This window comes from Brachyistius frenatus, unplaced genomic scaffold, assembly GCF_029030835.1.
Source record: "Brachyistius frenatus isolate BFR_SWC_R1_liver_20210118 unplaced genomic scaffold, ASM2903083v1 Contig_362, whole genome shotgun sequence".
Lineage (NCBI taxonomy): Eukaryota > Metazoa > Chordata > Actinopteri > Embiotocidae > Brachyistius > Brachyistius frenatus.
The window spans coordinates 101,209-125,812 of record NW_027210961.1 but is presented as its reverse complement, the minus strand read 5'-3'; the positions used below and the strand labels follow the sequence as shown (position 1 = coordinate 125,812).

Below are 24,604 nucleotides of genomic sequence, written 5' to 3'. Positions count from 1 at the left end.
CCCTCCCCCGGCTGCCACTTCCTGGTACACCTGTGCAGGTGAACAGCAACAGTGTGGACCTGTCTGTCCGCCGGGGAGTCCTGCAGGATGTCAACAGACCAAACCGGCAGTTTCACCTTTAAAGTCTAACATCTGTGAGGCGGACGCTTCATTTCACAGAATCCTTTAAAAGAAGCTGAAAGCAGCTGAACTTCGGTTCGTCGTCGGTTCCCGCAGGAGAAGTGGAGCTGACAGGCAGTTCGTGTCCCTGCAGGTAATCTGAATCCCTCCTTCATGTTTCTGAGCAGGTTCTCTGTAATCGACCCCACTTTATGATAGATATTCTACTTTATCGCCCGGCGTTTCCTCCCTAGAACCCTTGAAGAAACCGTCCCGCCAATCTCCGTTTACATTTCTTTACAGTTTACAGTTTTCTTTCTCGTGTCGACTTTAAAACGTGTGAATGCGACAGGAGATGAATTAGAACTGTTCGACTGAGTCTTCTGGAGAATTCGGCTCATAAACAACTTCAGATCGATCCAAACCTCCCGGTTCTTCTACTGAAGCTGCCTGAAACCGAACAGACCTGCAGCCGATTTCACACCTCATTGACTGTTCACGTGAGACAGTTTAATAAAAGACTTCCGGTTACTGCTGCAGGCAACAGCTCAGTCAAAGAACAAACGCAGAACTCGTGGCAGTAAAATAAAATGTGTGTATGTTCAACTGGAGCCACCTGGCAGACTTTATTTTGAAACGGTTTTCCTGGTTTGTACAGCTCTGGAAAAAAATGAAGAGACCACTTCAAAATGATCAGTTCCTCTGGTTTCACTATTTATTGGTATGTTTGAGTAAAATGACGTTTTTTGTTTTATTCTATAAACTACTGACAACATTTCTCCCAAATTTCAAATACAAATATTTTCATTTAGAGCATTTATTTGCAGAAAATGACAACTGGTCAAAATAACAAAAAGATGCAGTTTTCAGATCTGGAATAATGCAAAGAAAACAAGTTCATATTCATTTTTAAACAACATAATACGAACGTTTTAACTGAGGAAGAGTTCAGAAATTAATATTTGGTGGAATAATTGATTATTGATTTCCAATCCCAGCTTCATGCGTCTTGGCGTCTCTCCACCTCTTTCACTTTGATGTTGGGAGACTTTATGACTCCTGGTCCAAAGATTCAAGCAGCTCGGCTTTGTTTGACGGCTGGTGACCGTCCATCTTCCTCTTCATCACATTCCAGAGGTTTTCAATGGGATTCAAGTCTGGAGATCTGGCCGGCCATGACAGGGTCCTGATCTGGTGGTCCTTCATCCACACCTTCACTGACCTGGCTGTGTTTCATGGAGCATCGTCCTGCTGGAAGAACCCTCCTCAGAGGTGGGGAACATCGTCAGAGCAGAAGGAAGCACGTTTTCTTCCAGGACAACTTTGTCCTCGGCTCGATTCATGCGTCCTTCACGAAGACAAATCTGTCCGATTCCAGCCTTGCTGAAGCCCCTCAGATCTTCACCGATCCTCCACCACATTTCACAGGATGTGGAGACTCTGTGGCTCGTCGACCTCTCCAGGTCTCCGTCTAACCATGAGACCACCAGGTGTTGGACAAAGCTGAACATTGGACTCCTCAGAGAAGATGACCAGTCCTATATGGTCCAATCCTTCTGGTCTTCTTCAAACCTCAGCCTGGCTCTTCTTTGCTTCTCATGATGAAGGGCTTTTTTCTAGCTTTGCAGGACTTCAGCCGCCAGGAGCCTGTTTCTAACCGTCCTCGCCTCACTTGATGTCATCCTACGGTTGTTGAGTGACATTGGAATGAGTTGGTGGTCATCCCGGTGAGCGGAGAGTCGTTTTGGTCCTCTGCTGGTCTGTAGCTTTGTTGTCCCTAATGTCTGTAGCTTTGTTGTCCCTAATGTCTGCTGCTTGACCTCGTTCTTATGAACCGTCGTCTTTGACATTTGAAGGATGGAAGCAGCCTGACGCTCACTGTATTCCTCTGACAGTAAAACCAGAGTTGAACTCTTCTTTTCTCACTCAAAACTTTTCTTTTGAACTCTTGGTCAATAGTCACTTGTTTTATTCCAATTACATTAGAAGGTTCTAGTAGACATCCAGCTGGTCCTATACTGGTTCACCTGATTAGGTCTCTGAAGTTCTCTGATGACTCTGCAGTGGTCGGATGTATAAGGGATGGACGGGAGGAGGAGTACAGGGCAGTAGTGGAGGACTTTGTGGAGTGGGCGGGAAGGAATCACCTGCTCCTGAACGTGGCCAAGACCAGAGAGATGGTGGTCGACTTCAGGAGGAAGACGACGGCTCCACAACCGCTGAGAGTTCTGGGAGAGGAGGTGGACATGGTGGAGGAGGACAAGTACCTGATGTCTCCATGACAACAGACTGAACTGGAAGACCAACATCAACGCTGTCTACAAGAAGGTGATGAGTCGACTCTTTTTCTTGAGGAAACTTCGATCCTTCAATGTGTGCAGCGAGATGTTGGAGATGTTCTACCATCTGTTGTGGCCAGTGCATTGTACTTCGCTGGGGTCTGCTGGGGGAGCAGCATTAGAGCCAGAGACACCAACAGACTTAACAAACTGGTTAAGAAGGCCGGCTCCATCATCGGCTACAAACTGGACAGCCTGAAAAAGGTGGTGGAGAGGAGGACGCTGAACAAACTATTATCCATATTGGATAATCCTGACCACCCTCTCCACCTGCTGCAGGGACAGAGGAGCACTTTCTCTAAAAGATTCCTCCAGCTCCGCTGTCACAAGGACAGATACAGGAGATCATTCCTGATACAGGAGATCATTCCTGATACAGGAGATCATTCCTCATTCCAGATACAGGAGATCATTCCTGATACAGGAGATCATTCCAGATACAGGAGATCATTCCAGATACAGGAGATCATTCCTGATACAGGAGATCATTCCTCATTCCAGATACAGGAGATCATTCCAGATACAGGAGATCATTCCAGATACAGGAGATCATTCCTGATACAGGAGATCATTCCTCATTCCAGATACAGGAGATCATTCCTCATTCCTGATACAGGAGATCATTCCAGATACAGGAGATCATTCCTGATACAGGAGATCATTCCTCATTCCTGATACAGGAGATCATTCCAGATACAGGAGATCATTCCTGATACAGGAGATCATTCCTCATTCCTGATACAGGAGATCATTCCAGATACAGGAGATCATTCCTGATACAGGAGATCATTCCAGATACAGGAGATCATTCCTGATACAGGAGATCATTCCAGATACAGGAGATCATTCCTGATACAGGAGATCATTCCAGATACAGGAGATCATTCCTGATACAGGAGATCATTCCTGATACAGGAGATCATTCCTCATTCCAGATACAGGAGATCATTCCAGATACAGGAGATCATTCCAGATACAGGAGATCATTCCTGATACAGGAGATCATTCCTGATACAGGAGATCATTCCTCATTCCAGATACAGGATATCATTCCTGATACAGGAGATCATTCCAGATACAGGAGATCATTCCTGATACAGGAGATCATTCCTCATTCCAGATACAGGATATCATTCCTGATACAGGAGATCATTCCAGATACAGGAGATCATTCCTGATACAGGAGATCATTCCTGATACAGGAGATCATTCCACATACAGGAGATCATTCCACATACAGGAGATCATTCCTGCCCACTGCAATTAGACTGTACAATAACTCAACTCTGGCAAAATCCATCACAGTACAATAACACTGTTGACTGTGTTTCTTGGTTTGTTTGTATATAATATATATAGATATATAATGTACTGTATAAACTGTGCATTTTATATTTTATATTTATATTTCTTACTGCTATTTACTGCTATTTTATTGCTTTTCTATTATTCTATTCTAGTATTTTATTCTATTATTTCTATTATTATCTTATTGCTTCTGTATGCTGCTGTAGCGAAAAAATTTCCCCTCGGGGATTAATAAAGTAAATACTTACCTACCTACCTACCTACCTACCTAGTACCTCATTAAGTAGAATCTATTGGAATTCAACAGACTGGAATGGAACGGCTGCTGTAAACGTAGAGATGGTTAGGTTAGGTTAGGTTAGGTTAGGTTAGGTTAGGTTAGGTAGTTACTTTATTAATCCCCGAGGGGAAATTTTTTTCACTACAGCAGCATACAGGAAGCAATAGATAATAATAGAATAATAGAAAGCAATAAAATAGCAGTAAAATAGCAGTTAAAATATAAAATGCACAGTATATATCTATATATTATATACAAACAACCAAGAAACACAGACAACAGCTGATTCAACAAACATTTGGAGAGGTCTCTTCATTTCATACAGAGCTGTAAATCAGATCATGTCAACAAGTCACGTCCTGACATTAGAACTATAACAAACAGCTGTAACAGACACTCTCACTTTGAAGGGAGACGACACACTTCCTGTAGTTTTTCATGTTTTATCTCCAGATATGTGTTCAAGCATATATGCACATATGTATCTTACATATTAATTATCTTGCATATTAATACGTATATTATGTATTAATAGGTATATTAATATGGATATTAATACGTATATTATACATTAATATGTATATTAATGGCTGAGGCTACCTGTGTGTTCCAGGATGGCTGACATGAAGACTCAGCTGGTGAGCGCCATCCATCTGCAGGAGAAACCTGCAGACAAGCAGCAGGGCACCAACGCCCACCACCAGGGTGAGTCTGATCAATCAGTCTAACATTTATAGATCGATCAATCATGGACATGGTGTCCATCCAGTCCTGATCACCTGATCAGTGTATTGATCCATTTCCTGCAGCTGATCAGACGTTCACCGTGGAGGACGCCGTGGAAACGATCGGTTTCGGACGATTTCACATCCTTCTGTTCGTCATCATGGGAAGTTCCAATGTGAGTCACCGACCTGATCGATTGAACACTTCATCAATATTATTAGTTATCAGTATCATCAGGAGAACGTGTGTGTGTGTGTGTGTGTGTGTGTGTGTGTGTGTGTGTGTGTGTGTGTGTGTGTGTGTGTGTGTGTGTGTGTGTGTGTGTGTGTGTGTGTGTAGATCATCGAGGCGATGGAGATCATGTTGTTGGCTGTCGTCTCTCCGGAGATCCGATGTGAGTGGCGTCTGAATGATTGGCAGGTGGCTCTAGTCTCCACGGTGAGTTTCAGCTGATTGATCAGCTGATCATGTAGAAACTGATCAATTGATGGATCAGGTGTCGTCACTTTAATGTTTTATTGTTTCACAAAATTTGTTGTTATTTACTTTGTTGTTGATGTGTGATGTCACTTCCTGTCTTATCTTCAGTGTGAGTTGATCTAAACGTTCTCCGTAGCTCGGAGGATTGATCGTTGATCAATAACAGGAAGCTTTAGTCCACAGTCAATAGGACATTTTCAAAATAAGAGCCTCAGGCTTCATGCTGTGTGTGTGTGTGTGTGTGTGTGTGTGTGTGTGTGTGTGTGTGTGTGTGTGTGTGTGTGTGTGTGTGTGTGTGTGTGTGTGTGTGTGTGTGTGTGTGTGTGTGTGTGTCAGATGGTGTTCCTGGGCTTCATGCTGTGTGGAGTTTTAGGAGGATATGTCGCTGACCGCTACGGACGCTGGAAGGTCAAAAACGTTTAAAACTTTTTTTTTTAAACATTTTAAAACATTTTGAAAACATTTTGAAAACATTTAAAAACATCCAACCACAGATTAGGTTTCACCTCCAGTCTGCTCTGATTGGCCGACTGTCTGTGTGCGTGTGATCAGGTGGTGTTCGGAGGGTTTGTGTGGAGCGCCTACTTCTCTCTGCTCACATCGTTCGCTCCTTCCTACGGTTGGTTCATCTTCCTGCGCAGCATGGTCGGCTGCGGCGTCGCAGGAGTGTCGCAGGGGTCAGCTGACACAGTGACATCATCCTGAAGATCCTGCGTTCTGATTGGTTGAAGGTGTTTGTTAATGAGAGACGTGTCGATCTGTTCAGGTTCGTGTTGAAGACAGAGTTCATCCCCGCAAAGCACAGAGCCTTCCTGTTGCCGCTGGCAACCGTGAGTTCATCACCTTAATCATCATTATCACCTTCATCACCAGTCTGTGACATCATCGTCTCAGATTTCCCAGCATGCTCTCTGTTTGTGTCAGATCTTCTGGATGATTGGCTCCATGCTCATCATCATTCTGGGGATGTCGGTGGTTCCTTCTCTGGGCTGGAGGTGGATGATCCGGATCTCCGTCGCCCCCAGCATCATCCTCATCTTCCTCTTCAAGGTCAGACGTCCTCCTCACCTGTCTGAATCTCATTAACGGCTTCAAACTGGATCTGAAGTTTTGGATTCAATCTGTCTGTGTCTCCTGAAGACAAACTGTCCTGTCTGCGTCTCTGTTGATCTGAGATCAGTTCATTCCAGAGTCGGCTCGTTACAACGTGTCGGCAGGAAACGTTTCAGCTGCCATGACGACGCTGCAGCGGATCGCCAACATGAACCGAGCATCTCTTCCTCCGGGACGCCTGGTGGAGCCTGGCGTGGTACCTTTATTAAATCTGTTATTATTATAATACTTCTATTATTATATTATAATACTTCTGTTAATATATTATGATAAAATTTTCTATGCTTCAGAGTGAACGAGGCAGCTGGAGGGTTCTGCTCAGTCCATCGTTCAGGAGGACGTCTGTACTGCTCTGGTACTCATGGTAATAAAAACCTACACCGACGACCAGGACCAGGACCAGGACTTAGTTACTTCTGTAACCAGGACTTAGTTGTTGTCCTCTGTGTCTCAGGTTCGTGGCGTCCTTCGCATACTACGGGTCAGTTCTGAGCAGTTCGGAGCTGCTGGAGAAGAACCTGCTATGTGTGACGAACGCAGATCAGGACCACCAGGTCCAGCGCCACCGTGAGGATGGACCGTGTTACTGCATCCCCTTCGCCCTCGCCGACTACCAGACGCTGCTCATCAGCTGCCTGGGAGAGGTTGCATGTGAGTCCGCCACCCAACCCGAGTCCTCACTGTCTGCTGGTCCTGGACCGGTGCACGGTCTGACCCGGTCCTCTGTTCCTCCCCAGTGGTCCCGATCAACATCGGTCTGCTCAACGTCTTCGGACGGAAGATCAGTCTGACCGTGCTGCAACTGATGACGGCCATTTTCTTCCTGATGCTCAACATATGCACCACCATGTAAGAACTTCCCCGCCCCCTCCGACAGTCCAGGATCCAGTCCAGGTTTCTGAGGTCCTCTGCTGTCCATGTTGGTCTCTGCAGGTTTGGCTTCACGGTGCTGCTGTTCCTGCTCCGGTCCCTGGTCTCCATGAACTTTAACGTGGTTTATATTTACACCGCCGAGGTACGTCCACGGCCCAGTCCCTGGATCGGGTCAGTCCTGGGTTTAAGGATTGGGTCACTGGTGGCCCCTGAACCAGGTCTGAGGTGGTCTCTGGTGGTCTCTGGTGGACCCTGGACCAGGTCTGAGGTGGTCTCTGGGGGTCTCTGGTGGTCTGAGGTGGTCTCTGGTGGACCCTGGACCAGGTCTGAGGTGGTTTCTGGTCGCCTGAGGTGGTTTAGGGGGTCTCTGGTGGTCTGAGGAGGTTTCTGTGGGTCTCTGGTTGTCTGAGGTGGTTTCTGGGGGTCTCTGGTGGTCTGAGGTGGTCTATGGTGGCCCCTGGACCAGGTCTGAGGTGGTCTGAGGTGGTTTCTGGGGTCTCTAGTGGTCTCTGGTGGTCTGAGGTGGTTTATGGGGGTCTCTGGTGGCCCCTGGACCAGGTCTGAGGCAGTCTTATCTCCAGGTGTACCCCACCGTGGCGCGCTCCCTGGGGATGGGTTTCTGCACGTCATTCAGTCGGATCGGAGGAATGATCGCTCCCTTCATCGCTCAGGTGTGTTCACTGTCCCGCTCGGGAATCACAGTTTTCAGTTTGTTGTGTCAAAGTCTCATCTCTCCATGTGTACTTCAGGTGCTGATGTCCCAGTCGGTGATTCTGGCACTCAGTCCATTCGCCGTGGCGTGTCTGGTGTGCGCTCTGGGAAATTTCCTGCTGCCGATAGAAACTAAAGGCCGAGCCCTGCTGGTGAGACGCAGTACTGCAAACGTTTGAATAAACTTTATTTCACTTTGTCATCCTGAACAAACATTTCTGTTTTGTTTTTTTTCTTAGCAAAGCTCCTGACGTCCTTGAACGCACCGCTGCTTCTTGTGTTTTTAACTTTGTATTAAATGATGTTAAATGTTACTGTGGATTAAATAAATGATTTTATGAATGGAGGCTGGTTCTTTTATTTATTTATTTTTATTTATTTCACTTTATTAATCCCCGAGGGGAAATGTCTTCACTACAGCAGGGGGGCCTTCAGGGGGGGAGCTGCTGCAGCAGGCTGCCACTAGCGCGGCGCCAGGTAACCTGACCTGAGGTGCATGTTTTTGGATGATGGGAGGAAGCCGGAGAACCCGGAGAGAACCCACGCAAGCACAGGGAGAACATGCAAACTCCGCAGAGAAAGGCCCAGGACCAGATTTGAACCCGGAACCTTTTTGCTGTGAGGTGACAGTGCTAACAACTGCACCACCGTGCACCCCGAATTCAGACTGAAGCTCTGATTTTAGATTTCATTGTCCTGGTTCTGGATTTAATTCGACCCTCTATGGTCCGTCCCTCAAACATAACCTGATTATTTGTTGTCTGTCAATCAAATCTCCAGTTGTTTATGTTGGAGAGGAGTCAGCTGGTTGTAATCTGTCACGTCACCACTAAATGGCACCGAGTCCTCCACACTCATCCTTTAACAACGAACATTTTACAGCCGAAGATTCAAGCATCAATAAACTGATGTTCTCAACACGTTATTGATCATTTGATTGATTAATTATATTTAAATCATGTTCAAATGTTCTGTGACATTAAATCAGTTCAACCGGCAGTGAACCTGAAGGCCTCACGGTGATGAAGATGATGTGGTTGCAGTGAACCTGAAGGCCTCACGCTGATGAAGATGATGTGGTTGCAGTGAACCTGAAGGCCTCACGCTGATGAAGATGATGTGGTTGCAGTGAACCTGAAGGCCTCACAGTGATGAAGATGATGTGGTTGTAGTGAACCTGAAGGCCTCACGGTGATAAAGATGATGTGGTTGTAGTGAATCTGAAGGCCTCACGGTGGCGCTGCTGAGTCTGAACATGTGACCGCTCTTCATCATCATGGTGATGATGATCTCTGGCTGCTGCCCTTGTTAAGTTCATTACCTCTTAGATTACTGACAAGATCAGGATCAGGTCTGTCTGACACTCTGGGGGCGGGGCTTCTTTAACCTCTGACCACGCCCCCCCAGTCTCAGTCACACACTTGTTTGTTTGTCAGTTTTGTGAGGACCAATGTGAGTTTGAGAGAGTGTGAGGGGGCGTGTGTATTTCTCTGTGTGTATTTCTCTCTCTCTCTCTCTCTCTCTTTGTGTGTGTGTGTGTGTGTGTGTGTGTGTGTGTGTGTGTGTGTGTGTGTGTGTGTGTGTGTGTGTGTGTGTGTGTGTGTGTGTGTGTGTGATTAGCGTGGATTAGCCCCGGCAGCGGTCAGCAGTCTCAGTGGGAGACGAGCAGCAGACAGCAGCAGCTCTGATGTGAGTACTTCTCTCATTTCATTGTCGGTGTGTTTATGTTGTTTGTCTACATTGTGTGTTTACGTTGTATGTTTACTTGTGTTTACGTTGTATGTTTACTTGTGTTTACGTTGTGTGTTTACTTGTGTTTACATTGTGTGTTTACTTGTGTTTATGTTGTGTGTTTACATTGTGTTTACTTGTGTTTACGTTGTGTGTTTACTTGTGTTTAGGTTGTGTGTTTACTTGTGTTTAGGTTGTGTGTTGTGACCCCCTCTGTGAGTTTTGTCTCTGGTGATGATGTAAATATTCTGGAATTTTCTCCTCTGTCTGGAAACCATCATTCATTAAAAATCAACATCTGGTTCTGGTTCTAGTTCTGGTTCTAGTTCCTGGTGTGCAGCATGTTAACGAGGGTCCTCACAAAGAGAGAAAGACGAGTGTGTGTTAGTGCCTGGTACAGATGGGTCTGCTCTGTGAGCCTCTTTGTTTCTGTACAAACACACACAAACACACACACTGTCCCTGATAGCAGGTCATGTGACTACAACATGGTGACATCATTATGACACGTTTGGATTATATTTTGTATTTTCCAAACAGGAAACTGGCATCAAATTCCTCCAATCAGAGATCAGTATTCTGGTCTTCAGCCTGAAACCCGAAACTCTTCCTGTTCTAACAGGAAGTGTGTTGTATGAAACTGAACATCTGAATTCTTCTTTTATTTTGAAGCTGACAATTTTTTTATTTTCTTATGAATCCATGCAAATGTTTTTTTTATCAGTTATTTTAATTTGAGTTTTAATTTTAATTTAGTTTTATTTGAGCTTTTATTTGAAACATCTGTAACTGATTTTAAAACTTCCTCATGATGAGTCTTCATGATGTCTCCCAGCAGAGGGCGAGCTGGAGTCTGTCGGTGACATCATCAGCAGGTGACACCCTTCCCATGGTGCCCTGCAGCTTGGGGGGGTCACCATGGGAGACGAGTCTTACCCAGAATGCCGAGCTCAGGAGCTGTTCGATGAGTTTGTGTCGGCAGCGACCTGCAGGGCGGCGCTGCGCTCCTTCAGCCAGCTGTGTGAACATCTGCAGCTGGACCCGCGGGCCGTCGAGAGGCCGCTGTATCGGCCAATCAAACGCCGCCTCAACTACTGGAGGGCCAACGCTCTGTGGGCCAAACTGGACCGACGGGCTGCACAGGACGAGTACCAGAAGAACCGGGTCTGCAGAGACACCACCGTACGTATTACAGGATTATTAAATATATTTCTATACAAAACAACAACACTATACCTATAAAACCATATGGTTTTGTACGTACAACCTCACAACGTGTGTGTGTGTGTATATATATATATATATACACACAGTGGTGTGAAAAAGTGTTTGCCTCCTTCCTGATTTCCAATTTTTTTGCATGTTTGTCACTTAAATGTTTCAGATCATCAAACAAATTTCAATATTAGTCAAAGATAACACAAGTAAACACAAAATGCAGTTTTTAAATGAAGGTTTTTATTATTAAGGGAGAAAAACAATCCAAACCCACATGGCCCTGTGTGAAAAAGTGTTTGCCCCCTCCTGTTAAAACATAACTTAGCTGTGGTTTATCACCTGAGTTCAATTTCTCGAGCCACACCCAGGCCTGATTACTGACACACCTGTTCTCAATCAAGAAATCACTTCAATAGGACCTGCATGACAAAGTGAAGTAGACCAGAAGATCCTCAAAAGATAGACATCATGCCGAGATCCAAAGACATTCAGGAACAAATGAGAAAGAAAGTAATTGAGATCTATCAGTCTGGAAAAGGTTCTAAAGCCATTTCTAAAGCTTTGGGACTCCAGAGAACCACAGTGAGAACCATTATCCACAAATGGAGAAAACATGGAACAGTGATGAACCTTCCCAGGAGCGGCCGGCCGACCAGAATTACCCCGAGAGAGCAGCGACGACTCATCCGAGGTCACAAAAGACCCCATGACAACATCCAAAGAACTGCAGGCCTCACTTGCCTCAGTTCAGGTCGGTGTTCATGACTCCACCAGAAGAAAGAGACTCGGCAGAAATGGCTGCATGGCAGAGTTCCAAGACCAAAACCACCGCTGAGCAAAAAGAACATTAAGGCTCGTCTCATTTTTGCCAGAAAACATCTTGATGATCCCCGAGACTTTTGGGAAAATACTCTGTGGACTGACGAGACCAAAGTTGAACTTTTTGGAAGGTGTGTGTCCCGTTACATCTGGCGTAAAAGTAACACCGCATTTCAGAACAAGAACCTCATACCAACAGTAAAACATGGTGGTGGTAGTGTGATGGTCTGGGACTGTTTTGCTGCTTCAGGACCTGGAAGACTTGCTGTGATAAATAGAACCATGAATTCTACCGTCTACCAAAACATCCTGAAGGAGAACGTCCGGCCGTCTGTTCGTGACCTCAAGCTGAAGCCAACTTGGGTTCTGCAGCAGGACGATGATCCAAAACACAGCAGCAAGTCCACCTCTGAACGGATGAAGAAAAACAAAATGAAGACTTTGGAGTGGCCTCATCAAAGTCCTGACCTGAATCCTATTGAGATGCTGTGGCATGACCTTAAAAAGGAGGTTGGTGCTGGAAAACCCTCCAATGTGGCTGAATTACAACAACTCTGTAAAGATGAGTCGGTCAACATTCCTCCACAGCTGGAAAAGACTCATTGCAAGTTATCACAAATGCTTGATTGCAGTTGTTGCTGCTGAGGGTGGTCCAACCAGTTATTAGGTTTAGGGGGAAACACTTTTTCACACAGGGCCATGTGGGTTTGGATTGTTTTTCTCCCTTAATAATAAAAACCTTCATTTAAAAACTGCATTTTGTGTTTACTTGTGTTATCTTTGACTAATATTTACATTTGTTTGATGATCTGAAACATTTAAGTGACAAACATGCAAAAAATAAGAAATCAGGAAGGGGCAAACACTTTTTCACACCACTATATATATATATATATATGTATATATATATATATATGTATATATAAAACACCGTATGGTATGATTAATAATATCATTGGTTAGCTGCTCTCTGCTCTGTGATTGGTCAGTGTGTGATCATCGGGGCGGGGCCGTGCGGTCTGAGGACGGCGGTGGAGCTGAGCTTCATGGGAGCCCGGGTGGTTCTGGTGGAGAAGAGGGACTCGTTCTCCAGGAACAACGTGCTCCACCTGTGGCCCTTCACCATCCACGACCTGCGGGGCCTCGGCGCCAAGAAGTTCTGCGGGAAGTTCTGCGCCGGCTCCATCGACCACATCAGTGAGTCCGCGATCTGTTGGGCCCGATCGTCTGATCCGTTGGGCCCGATCCGTCCGATCCGTTGGGCCCGTCTGATCCGTCTGATCCGTCCGATCCGTCCAATCCCAGCAGCTCGGCGCCGCGGTCACCACCGCCTGTCTCCTGTGTGCAGGTATCCGTCAGCTGCAGCTGGTCCTGCTGAAGGTGGCCTTACTACTGGGGGTCGAAGTTCATGTGAAGGTGGAGTTCAAACGGCTGCTGGAGCCTCTGGAAGAGCAGCAGCGCCACCGTGAGTCCTCACAACGCTATTACACTGCAGGGTGTTTAAAGGGTCCGAGGGCAGCTGGGCAGGTCCACTGCAACTGGCCTCAACTTTAACCTCTAACCTTTAACCTCCCTGGTAAAGGTCAGATGAGGATGAGGTCTGAAAGGAGCTGAAGTGGTTGAAGAGCAGCTGTCGTTTTCAGTTGACGTGTATTTAAATCAGTGGAAGTGTTGAGTCAGCAGTTATTGATTCAGTTAAAGTATTCGATTTGAAAGTAGTGGAAGAGGAATGTTAATAATAATGTTGATAATAATATTAATATGAATAATAATGTTAATAATTCTAATACTCGTGTTAATAATTATAATATGAATCATGTTTCATCATGAATAATAGTGTTCATATTAATGTTGATAATAATGTTAATAATAATAATATAATTTGAATACTCATGTTAATAATTATAATACGAATCATGTTTACATGAATAATAATGTTAATATTAATGTTAATAATATTAACAATATTAATAATAATTTTAAAAATAATATTGACACCAATGTTACTAATAATGTTCATATTAATAATAATGTTACTAATCATATTAATGCTAATATTGATAATAATGATGATAATAATATAATTATTAATCATGTTTATATTAACAATAATGTTAATTTGAATGCTAATGTTAATAATAATGTTAATGTTACCGTCCTCCTGTCCATCTGTACATCTGTCCACCCGTCTACCCCTCCATCTGTCCACCTGTCTACCTGTCCACCTGTCTACCTGTCCAGAGGTGGGCTGGAGGATGGAGGTGAGTCCAAAGTCTCACCCCGTCAGTCAGCTGGAGTTTGATGTCATCATCGGAGCAGACGGACGCAGGAAAACACTTCCGGGTACGACAACATCGTGCATCGTTAGCATTTAGCTCAGTGCTGATCTGAGTCGGAGATTCTGTCCAGAAATCAATAACCTGTTTAAAGTGGATTGAAGTCTGACAATGTGACTCCTCTTTAAGGTTAAATGTTTTCTTACAACAAACTTTTCAAAATAAAATAATTTTATTCTGAAAGTCCCAGTGTGTCTCTGGCAGGTTTCCGGCGTAAAGAGTTCCGTGGGAAGCTGGCCATCGCCATCACGGCCAACTTCAAGAACCGGAACACCAGCGCTGACGCCAAAGTGGAGGAGATCAGTGGAGTGGCCTTCATCTTCAACCAGAGGTTCTTCCAGGAACTCCGACAGGAAACTGGTCCGTCCTCAAAACGGTCCCCCATCACGCGCACACACCTGGTCGGTACGCTCACACATGTTCCTGTTTCAGGGATCGACCTGGAGAACATCGTCTACTACAAAGACGATACGCACTACTTCGTAATGACGGCAAAGAAACAGAGTCTGCTGGAGAAAGGAGTCATTGTACAGGTAAACAGACACCTGGAGTCATTGTACAGGTAAACAGACACCTGGAGTCATTGTACAGGTAAACAGACACCTGGAGACATTGTACAGGTAAACAGACACCTGGAGTCATTGTACAGGTAAACAGACACCTGGAGTCATTGTACAGGTAAACAGGTAAACAGACACCTGGAGACATTGTACAGGTAAACAGACACCTGGAGACATTGTACAGGTAAACAGACACCTGGAGTCATTGTACAGGTAAACAGACACCTGGAGACATTGTACAGGTAAACAGACACCTGGAGACATTGTACAGGTAAACAGACACCTGGAGACATTGTACAGGTAAACAGGTAAACAGACACCTGAGACTGAGGTGAGTCTGATATGATGAACGTCTTCGTTCTCTCTCCTTCAGGACTTCGCCGACACCGAGCTTCTCCTGTCTCACAGGAACGTGGACCAGAATGCATTGCAGGCGTACGCCCGCGAGGCTGCCAACTTCTCCACCAATCACCAGCTGCCGTCTCTGGACTTCGCCATGAATCACTACGGCCATCCGGACGTCGCCATGTTCGACTTCACCTCCATGTATGCGTCAGAGAACGCCGCCATGGTCCGCCAACGCCACGGACACCAGCTGCTCGTCACACTGGTCGGAGACAGCCTGCTGGAGGTGAGACAGGTGTATGCTGGAGGTGAAACATACAACCAGACAGACAGACAGACAGGTAGATAACCTGTCTCTCCTCCTGTCTGTCTGCAGCCCTTCTGGCCTATGGGAACAGGTGTTGCTCGAGGGTTCCTGGCAGCTCTGGATTCATCCTGGATGATACGAAGTTGGTCTCAAGGTCGAGCTCCGCTGGACATCCTGGCTGAGAGGTGAGGACACACCTGGACAGGACACACCTGGACAGGATACACCTGGACAGGACACACCTGGAGACGGTCTGTCTGTCTGTCTGTCCTCCAGAGAGAGTTTGTACCGTCTCCTCCCTCAGACGACACCCGAGAACATGCAGAAGAACATCAGTCTGTTCTCTGTTGATCCAGCAAGCAGATACCTGAACATCAGCCCGCTGACCGTCACACCTGCCCAGGTAAACGCAGTGACTATTGTTCTGTTCTCTGATGGCTTCTTTATTTATTATTTTTATTTATTATGTTCATTATTGTATATTTGATTCGAGCTGCTCCTGTTGCTGAACTGATGTTTTTGTGGCTTCAGGTGAGACACCTGGTGGACACAGGAGAGGAGGCGGGGCTAAACTCAGACTGCAGGGACGTCTTGCGGCTGCCGTCCCCGAGACTCCTCAGAGACGGTGAGCTCACTTTATTTTACCGGATAGAGGCGGTGTTGTAGTTCACAGAGTGACCTGACGGAGGCGGTGTTGTAGTTCACAGAGTGACCTGATGGAGGCGGTGTTGTAGTTCACAGAGTGACCTGATGGAAGCGGTGTTGTAGTTCACAGAATGACCTGACGGAGGCGGTGTTGTAGTTCACAGGGTGACCTGACGGAGGCGGTGTTGTAGTTCACAGAGTGACCTGATGGAGGCGGTGTTGTAGTTCACAGGGTGACCTGACGGAGGCGGTGTTGTAGTTCAGTTTCTGATTATTGATCGCTGTGATCAGTGATCAAATGTCTTTGATCTGATTGGTTCTCGTCTCTCACAGAGTCCTTCTCTCGGTCCAATGAGCTGCTGACTTGGTGTCAGGAGCAGACTTGTGGTTACCATGGCGTTGCTGTTAGTGACCTGACAACTTCCTGGAAGAGCGGGCTGGCTCTGTGTGCTCTGATCCACCGACAGCGACCCGACCTGATGTAATGACGTCTGGTCCTTTAAAATCTGCGGTGAGTTTTCTTCTGTGGTTTGTGTTGACTTCCTGTCTCCCCTCAGTGACTTCGAGTCTCTGGACGAGTCGTCGGTGGAAGAAAACACTCAACTGGGCTTCGACGTGGCCGAAGGAGAGTTGGGCATCTCCCCTCTGATGACGGTGGAGGAGATGTGTTCTGGGGAGGAGCCCGACTCTCTGTCCATGGTGATGTACCTGAGTCAGTTCTACCAGCTGCTCCAGGACCCGCCGCCCCCTGCTGGTGAGGCCACACACTGCACCCACATCCTCCTCCACTCTTTACAGGACACACAAAACCCAGGGTTGAACTTTTAAACACAGAGAAGATGGTTGCTCACCTGTGAGACAGATGTGTCTCCAGGTGTCTCCAGGTGTGCAAAGCAGCTTCTGTTCCTTTCAGGCTGCCTGAGTCACAGCGCCGACCTCCGATCAGCTCTCATCGGTCCGGCCTCCCTCCTCAGCAGACTGGGAACCAGTCCGTCCAGGAAGAGAAACCCAAAGGTACCTGTAGCTCCGCCCCTTCACACCTGTCTCATTCTGTCAGATGTGAGCTGGTATTAACCTGCAGCCTCCGCAGGAGCACAGCGGCGCTCTGGGCAAGAGGAGGAAGACCAGTCAGCCGGGTCGAGAGCTGCCCGAGGTCAGAGTTCACTTACCATCAGGACCAAAGACTTGTTAACGAAGACTGAGACTCATTAAGAAAGACAGAGACTCGTTAACGAAGACGGAGACTCTTTAAGAAAGATTCGTACAGTTTGACCCCGCCTGGCTCCGTCCAGGACTCTCTGGCCTTTGATCTGACACCATCTCTTGTTTTCTAGTCATGTGACCTGTATGGTGACGTCGACTGCCAGCTGTTTGAGGAGGTGTTGGTGGGCGGGGCCAGTCGCTCTAGAGTTCGTCTGATGGCCAATCAGCTGCAGGCGAAACTGGATGAGAACTCGTCGACCTGCAGGACGTCTTCTTCTTCTGCTGCAGCTCTACGACGACAGGTGGGACGGACCGATTGATCTCTGATCAATCATGTTCACTTCCTGTTTACTGATGTGTCTGATAACATGAAAGAGGCCTCACTGAACCTGGAGGTCAGAGGTCATTTATTCATTGATTGATGTATCGATTGATTGAATTAGTTTATTGATCCATAAACACTGAGATCTTTTGAGTCAGAGAGGAGGATGTTCCTGTTCATACGTGATCATGACAACATGTTAAGGTTGGAGACGTTCATGTGTGGGACTTCCTGTATCAACCAGCAGGAGGAGCCGTCCTCCAGCCCCCCCCCACCCTCAGAGGTGGCAGCTGTTCAGGCGTCATCATGGAGACCGGTAAAGACCAGTAGAACCTAGTAGAACCAGGATTGTCCTGATGTCCTCTGTCTCTGTCCTGATATCCTCTGTCTCTGTCTCTGTCAGGAGAAACGAACTCTTCAACAGCAGCAGATGAGTTTTCGGTTCCGAGAGAAGATCAGATGTCAGAGTTTGGACAGTGGAGACGAGCAGGTAGCTGGACTCTGGTGTCTGTAGTGGTCTGATGTGGACTCTGTTAGACCCTGTTGGACCCCCTGTAGTCCAGCTGCTGGTTCTGGTTCTGTTTGGTGGTGTGACTCAGCAGTTGTTGTGCCCTGTGGCTGATGTTGTCCTGGTCAGCGTGGTTCAGTGGATCGTCGGGGAGTCAATCATGTGATCAATAACACGAGTCAGTTTGTCCATCAGGTTAGTTCTGACCCTAACACACTTCATTTCCCATGAGCCTCAGCATTGCTCCTCTTCTGTCAATTATCTAAACTTCCTGTCTGTCCTCCTGTCCCTCTGATGAAGTGTCTCCATATGTACACTGGTGTGATCTCATTGGCTGATCAGATAGCCAATCGTATTGGGAGTCAACAGGAAGATGGATTTCTTTGTTTCTTTGACATCAGACGAAGTGAAGTGGAAGAACATGGTGTGTCAGCGTGACCTGACAGAGGAACCACGTCTATGGTTCCTTCAGGTTCTCTATGGATCCTTCAGGTTCTCTATGGATCCTTCAGGTTCTCTATGGTTCCTTCAGGTTCTCTATGGTTCCTTCAGGTTCTCTATGGTTCCTTCAGTTTTTCTTTGGTCTCTGTCCCTGCATGTCCTCATGTTGTCCCTGTGTCTGTCCCCAGGTGTCCTGCAGTGACGTGTGTGTCTTCTGTAAGCAGAGAGTTTATCTGATGGAGCGTCACAGTTCTGAAGGTTTGTTCTTCCATCGCAGCTGTTTCCAGTGTGACACCTGCAGCGTGTCCCTGAGACAGACAACGTACACCTACGACCGGGACACAGGTCAGTCCGTACTCCTGTCTGTCTGTCCTGTCTCTCTGTCCTCCTGTCTCTCAGGGAGGATGAAGTCCAGTTTGACATTTGAAACATTTCTCAGTAAATGAGGTGGGCGGGGTCTGTAACAGGTGTCTCATGTCTCTGCTGTCCATTCTTTTGGACAATTTGTCAATTCCTCCTCCTCCTCTAAGTTTCATTTAAATAAAGTATACAAATATTAATATGAACAACATCAGCTGATCGATCCTTCCAGCTGATGTGTCCTCACGCTGCTGCCAGTCTGATGTCTCGCTGGTCACCACGGTGATCTGATTACAGTCATGTGACCGCCCTCCAGATGATTTTCAACCACACAAAGTTTTTTTTGTCTTCTGGACGCTCAGCAGACAATCAGAGTGCAGCGGTCACATGACCTCAGTTTGAAGCTGAGGTGGGACTGAATGTCCCCCTGAAGACTAGCAGCTGAGTTCAGTCCCACTTTGGGGGGCTGACGGTGGGGACACGTCCTCCACATCTGTCCTCCACATCTGTCATCTGTCCTCCACATCTGTCTTGGACCTGTTCTGAACTCTGTCCCCGTTCGTCTCTGTGTCTCAGGGAGGTTCTTCTGTCCCCTGCACTCGGACCGTGGACTCGGCGGTCCGTCTCCTCGGAGGACAGCGACTCCATCTGCATCCAATCAAACATCAACAGTAAGAAACCTTTTGTCTGTCCTCTGAGCAGTGTGGACACGTTGGACACAGACCCCGTTCTGATCCACTGTTTCCAGTCTGCTGGTTACCACGGTGCCGACAGGTGGTTGCCATGGTGACTCTGCGTATTGTCTCTTGTTGTCTCTGACGTCCGTCTTTGTCTCCAAAGGAGTCTCTGTCTTCGGCTCCGTCCTTCTACGGCTCTCTGGTCTGGGCCGAGTGCCGGCGGTCCTCAGGTGAGCCGCCTCACCTGCGTGTCCTCCAGTCGTCATACGTGTTCCAGGGAACATGCTCCTGAACGGGAACGATGTGCGCTTTAGTGTGTGTGTGTTTCTGTGTGTGTCTGTGTGTGTGTGTGGCCACGTTGGTGTGTCTGCAGCTGCTGTCCTGAGGATCGAGCTGGAGAACAACGGCCGGAGTGCGCAGCCTGAGCTGGAGGAGAAGGGGGAGGAGCTGGAGGAGGAGCCTGGAGAGGAGCCAGAGCTGAAAGAGGAGCCTGACGAGGGGGAGGAGTTGGAGAAATGGAAGGAGGAGAAGCCAGAGGAGGGGGAGGAGTTGGAGGAATGGGAGGAGGAGAAGGAGTTGGAGGAACAGGAGGAGGAGAAACCAGAGGAGGGGGAGGAGTTGGAGGAACGGGAGGAGGAGGAGGCAGAGGAGGAGGTCTCTGAGGAGATCCTGAACCGCTTTAACCTGAGCGTGGACGAAGAAGTCCAGATCAGGTCCAGGTGAGTCGAACCGGTTTGGAGGATCAAACAGTCCTATTTGTCTAATTTAAAACTTTTTATGTCTAATTTTACATTTTATCAAAGGAAAAACTCAAATTGACTTTCTTACATTAAAATTATGTTAATGTCAAGATTACAGTTTTAGAAAATGTTTTTCAAAATCTGTGTTTATATATAACATCTTATTTCAAATTCTCACTTTTAAAAAAATTGTTTTTAGTAAAATGTTGATATAATTTTTTTTTAAATAATCCGACTTCTGAAGTAAAGATTTTAGGTAAAAATGTTTGAATCTCCAGTTTGATGAAATGTAACTGGTGATTGTTTTTTGTTCATTTTCAAAGTGAGAGTTTTGTGTTTTGCTGGTCATCCGTACTTCTGCGACCTCCTTCATCCTGTTTCCTGTTTGTAGCTCAGATTCAGAGATGGAGGAGGAGGAGGAGGAGGGAGGTGCTGATGTGGAGTCCAGTGATGGTGAGTTGAAGCTGTTTTTGTGAGTCTGTAGTTTGAATCTGTTTGTGATGTGTGTCTCCCCCTGCTGGTAGAAGGGGAGTACTGCCCCTGGGCGATGGAGCGTCACTCGGGCCTGTGGCTCCTATTAGAGACAGGTAGAAAACGCCATTCATAAAACCTCTCATTTATAGTAACTGGGATCATCTTAACTTTTCATCCCTTTAACGTTTCATCAAAAGTTTAATATAAACTTGGAAAATTTGAAAATTGCATCTTCAGAGGTCCAGTTTTAAATAACTTAAAATAACTTAACTTTAAATGTTAACATTTTAAAGTTTTTAACTAAATCCCTTTTTATGTCAACATTCTGACTTTTCAGTGAAGAAGTCAGCCATACGGAAGATCATTGATGCCAGAAATGTACTTAAATATAAAAACATATTTATGACTTTTAAAGATTAAAATCAAACTTCACAAAGTTTAAGTTTTAAAACAACTTTCAAAATTAAATTGTAACTTTAAGTTGATTTCATTCAGATGTGGATTCATCTGTCACTGAAAATAGTCCCGACACTGTTTCCTATTATTTTAATAATAATTGATAGTATAATAATTAAATATTATCCTAATAATATTTAATAATATTCTAATTCATTATTATTATTATAAAAATGTATTATTATATCATCATTTCAAACTGATTATCGTAATAATAACAATAACATGCTCATGTTTCCCAGAATTCAGTTGTCCTTCATAAGATGACTTTAGTTTGAGAAGTCGACACGTCTGCAGCCGTGGTTACCATGGTTATATGGACAAACTGAAAACAATAAAAACGTTAATAATCACATTGTCCAATCAGAACTTCACACTTTGTTTTATGTTTTCACCCCCCCCCCCCTCTTTCAGAGGAGGAGGTTTCTTCTCAGCGCTTTGACACACCTGTGAAGTCTGACTCCACCCCCAGCACAATGCCTTCCATCACCTCTCCCACGCCTTCCCATGTGGCTCCACCCCCTGCCACCACACCCTCCACAGCCTCCTTCATCACCACACCTGATTCTGCCTCTGATTACGAGTGTGCCAGGCCTCTGCTCACACCTGCTGTTGTCATGGAGAAGGCTACCCAGAGACCTGTCCCCCGAGCTGCTGCTGGAGGGCGGGGTTCGTTTGATGACATCACTCCTGAACTGCCACAGAAGAAGGCCCTCCTCCTGCAGGACACGGAGGCTGGGTCAGAGGAGGGAGGGGCGGGGCCAGATGAGGGAGGGCACAAGGGGGCGAGGACGAGGAGAAGAAGACACAAAGGAGATCACAGCCTCCCCCCTCACCTCCTCTTCCCCCCTCTGCAGGCTGGGGGCGGGGCTATCCTCCACCAGCTGAAGGGGCTCAGAGAAGCTCCTCTCCCTGGACAGGTGGAGGTGGGAGAGGGCGGAGCCAGAGGACTGTGGCAGTCTGTATTCTCAGGAAACAGGAAGAAGAAGAGGGGTGAGACTCTACCTGTACTGAGGGTGAAGACAGAAACAGCCAATCAGAGGAGAGCTACAGGTGATCGTGTAATATCAAGCTCATACAGACGGAGCGGCTTCACTGTGATGATGTAATAATTGTACTTCCTGTGTCCAGATATGATAGGAGAGGGGTCTGACCTGTACTCGACCACGCTGGAGCAGAGGTGTTCACTGAAACCCAGAAACCACGTAAGAATCCACAGAATACCAACCGGCCAATCAGAGCACAGCAGCAAACCGGCTAATCAGAACAGAGGTCTTAGCCACTCAGAACAAAGCATGCTGTTTTTAACGAACCGCTGCTGTTTAACGTCTCACCTGAAGTGTCCTTCATGTCTTCAGCTGGAGCTGTTCGACCTCACGGCCCAAATTCAGAGAGTCTCCATCAAAGAGGAGGAGAACCAGGAGGTACCAGCTGATCTGATGTTGTTGTCCGGTCTGGGACCGCAGACTGGGACCCGGTCCCGGTCTGGACTGACCTGGACATGTCTCTGTGGGTCAGTGTTTGTTGTAGTCTGTATGGTGTCCACATCCTTCAGTTTGACTGTCTTCTGTCCTCCGTGTCCTCATGTCTCCCAGGCGGCGTACGTCCCTCACGCTCTGGCTTTCAGGCGATCATATGGCGTCCAGGTATGGACAGATCGGATCCCTCTGAGGTCTGTGGTGGTCCAACAGTGGGACGTCCCGTCTCTGAGGTAAACTCCATCTCGTTGCCGTTTCAGAGACGCTCCCTGAAGGACAGAGTCCCCCTCCAGGACGGACAGTCCTCATGTCCCACGGAGGTGGTGGGTGTCCTGGCGCAGCCGAAGGAGCCGTCCAGTCTCAGTGTGAAGGAGACCTTGTTCCAGAGGGACCAGGAGGACGAAGACGAAGACCTGGATGCCAAAATCACGCGACGGGTTCAGAGAGCTGCCAGAAGACAAGCAAAACAGGAGGAGCTGAAGAGACTCCACAAGGCTCAGGTGAGTCCACCTGGGGACAGAGACCAGGACCAGGTGAGTCCACCTGAGGACAGAGACCAGGTCCAGGAGGATATGGACTGATGTTGTCTCATGTGTCTCAGATGATCCAGCGGCGGCTGCAGCTGGTGGAGGAGAACCAGAGACAGTTGGAGGAGAGAGGAGTGATGGTGGAGAAAGCTCTGAGAGGAGAAGCAGGTACTAAAATACACTAAGTGGAACCCACTGATGGAACACCTGAACTCACCTGTAAATGTACCTGAACTCACCTGTAAATGTACCTGAACTCACCTGTAAATGTACCTGAACTCACCTGTAAATGTACCTGAACTCACCTGTAAATGTACCTGAACTCACCTGTGCTGTGTTTCGGTCAGATTACTGGGGAGACTACAACAACAGCGCAGAGATGCAGCTTCACCTGGGAGGTCTGTGCACAAGCTACACGTTCTTTACTGCATTTTATTAGACTATACTTCACTCTACATGTGTACATGTGATAGTAATACTGTAGTGTACTGTAGTATTTTGTAGTACTACATGTTCATCTGGCTCTGCAGGACTTGGTAAACTAGAGAACCCTCCTCTGATGCAACAGTGGTTCCAGCTAGTCCAGCAGAAGAACTCTCTGGTTCGATATGAATCTGAACTCATGATATTGTGAGTATTTGACCTTTGACCTGCAGCAGGTTCAGACTGGTTCGGCCCGGTTCTCCAGGACTGTGTGGATGTGATGTGTTTCAGTGCTCGAGAGTTGGAGCTCGAGGACAGACAGAGCCGGCTGCAGCAGGAGCTCAGAGAGAGGATGGCTGAGGACGGTAAACACATCTTTAAAGTCCTGTTCACCTCTTCACCTCTTCACCTCTTCACCTGTTCACCTCTTCACCTGTTCACCTCTTCACCTGTTCACCTCTTCACCTGTTCACCTGTTCACCTGTTCACCTGTTCACCTGTTCACCTCTTCACCTGTTCACCTGTTCACCTGTTCACCTGTTCACCTGTTCACCTGTTCACAGACCACCTGAAGGGGGCGGGGCAGCTGGCGGAGGAGCGTGTGCTGCTGGAGGAGATGCTGCAGGTGGTGCAGCAGAGAGACTCTCTGGTGTCCCTGCTGGAGGAACGCAGACTGCAGCAGCGACAAGAAGACCAGGACCTGGAGCGGGTTCTGGTGTCTGGAGGACCGGGTCTCAGCTGGACCTGAAACTGGTCTGAACCAGTCGGACCACAGAGAACCAGAACGACCGGACTGAATCTGAATCGGACTCTCTGAAGCCGGTCAGAACCGTCATGGTGGTGCTGCGTCGTCATGGCAGCAACGAGCCGTTGTTCTGTTAGCTGCAGTGCTAACGCCCTGAATGAGCTTCTGTTGTTTAACGTGTTCAAAGCTATACGCTAACATGCTAACTGATGATAGAAACGTTTCCTAACGTGTTGTAGCTGCTACCGCTAACCTGTTAGCTACAGGCTGGTGCTAGCCATGTAGCCCTCCATGCTAGCCGACTTTTAAATGCTGCGTTTCCAGCCAATAAAATGTCACTGCTCGCTGAAAGGAAGTGAT

The 24,604-nt window shown here is 47.0% G+C and overlaps 2 protein-coding genes across 8 annotated transcripts; both read left to right on the top strand.

Moving 5' to 3' along the window:
- The first annotated feature begins 36 nt into the window (after nt 1-36).
- On the top strand, nt 37-8,275 carry svopl (SVOP-like). Of its 2 annotated transcripts, XM_069724154.1 has the most exons (16): nt 37-253; nt 4,640-4,731; nt 4,836-4,927; nt 5,092-5,190; nt 5,569-5,640; nt 5,785-5,909; nt 5,999-6,062; nt 6,157-6,282; nt 6,413-6,541; nt 6,636-6,709; nt 6,800-6,996; nt 7,083-7,194; nt 7,279-7,360; nt 7,800-7,889; nt 7,968-8,081; nt 8,169-8,275. In XM_069724154.1, exons 2-16 carry the CDS (start codon nt 4,641-4,643, stop codon nt 8,178-8,180), a joined length of 1,479 nt encoding a protein of 492 aa, XP_069580255.1. In that variant the 5' UTR covers nt 37-253; nt 4,640; the 3' UTR covers nt 8,181-8,275. The 2 variants fall into 2 exon arrangements, with proteins under 2 accessions (XP_069580255.1, XP_069580256.1); XM_069724155.1 differs by lacking the exon at nt 7,800-7,889.
- Nucleotides 8,276-9,409: 1,134 nt separating this feature from the next.
- Nucleotides 9,410-24,565, top strand: LOC138636216 (protein-methionine sulfoxide oxidase mical3b-like). Of its 6 annotated transcripts, XM_069724127.1 has the most exons (33): nt 9,418-9,618; nt 10,499-10,842; nt 12,687-12,894; nt 13,046-13,162; nt 13,939-14,040; nt 14,238-14,393; nt 14,466-14,566; nt 14,967-15,224; nt 15,315-15,430; nt 15,522-15,648; nt 15,777-15,870; nt 16,224-16,371; nt 16,448-16,644; nt 16,804-16,904; nt 16,981-17,043; nt 17,225-17,395; nt 17,660-17,731; nt 17,819-17,905; nt 18,553-18,709; nt 19,301-19,395; nt 19,565-19,631; nt 19,775-20,120; nt 20,533-20,594; nt 20,666-20,728; nt 21,486-22,124; nt 22,203-22,495; nt 22,667-22,717; nt 22,810-23,049; nt 23,151-23,244; nt 23,424-23,474; nt 23,607-23,706; nt 23,791-23,864; nt 24,063-24,565. In XM_069724127.1, exons 2-33 carry the CDS (start codon nt 10,579-10,581, stop codon nt 24,245-24,247), a joined length of 4,899 nt encoding a protein of 1,632 aa, XP_069580228.1. In that variant the 5' UTR covers nt 9,418-9,618; nt 10,499-10,578; the 3' UTR covers nt 24,248-24,565. The 6 variants fall into 6 exon arrangements, 5 of the variants coding, with proteins under 5 accessions (XP_069580223.1, XP_069580224.1, XP_069580226.1 ...); XM_069724122.1 differs by lacking the exons at nt 22,667-22,717; nt 22,810-23,049; nt 23,151-23,244; ... (2 more) ...; nt 23,791-23,864; nt 24,063-24,565 and having other exon boundaries at nt 9,416-9,618; nt 17,663-17,731; nt 21,486-22,268; XM_069724123.1 differs by lacking the exons at nt 20,666-20,728; nt 22,667-22,717; nt 22,810-23,049; ... (3 more) ...; nt 23,791-23,864; nt 24,063-24,565 and having other exon boundaries at nt 9,416-9,618; nt 21,486-22,268.
- The last annotated feature ends 39 nt before the right edge of the window (nt 24,566-24,604 follow it).

Bases quoted from the DNA above. Each gene is read 5' to 3' on its own strand.
- svopl (XM_069724154.1), top strand. From the start codon at position 4,641: ATGGCTGACATGAAGACTCAGCTGGTGAGCGCCATCCATCTGCAGGAG. The intron at 4,732-4,835 runs GTGAGTCTGATC...CATTTCCTGCAG, and splicing joins CACCAACGCCCACCACCAGG to CTGATCAGACGTTCACCGTG. The intron at 5,191-5,568 runs GTGAGTTTCAGC...TGTGTGTGTCAG, and splicing joins AGGTGGCTCTAGTCTCCACG to ATGGTGTTCCTGGGCTTCAT.
- LOC138636216 (XM_069724127.1), top strand. From the start codon at position 10,579: ATGGGAGACGAGTCTTACCCAGAATGCCGAGCTCAGGAGCTGTTCGAT. The intron at 14,394-14,465 runs GTCCGTCCTCAA...TTCCTGTTTCAG, and splicing joins GGAACTCCGACAGGAAACTG to GGATCGACCTGGAGAACATC. The intron at 23,865-24,062 runs GTAAACACATCT...ACCTGTTCACAG, and splicing joins AGAGAGGATGGCTGAGGACG to ACCACCTGAAGGGGGCGGGG.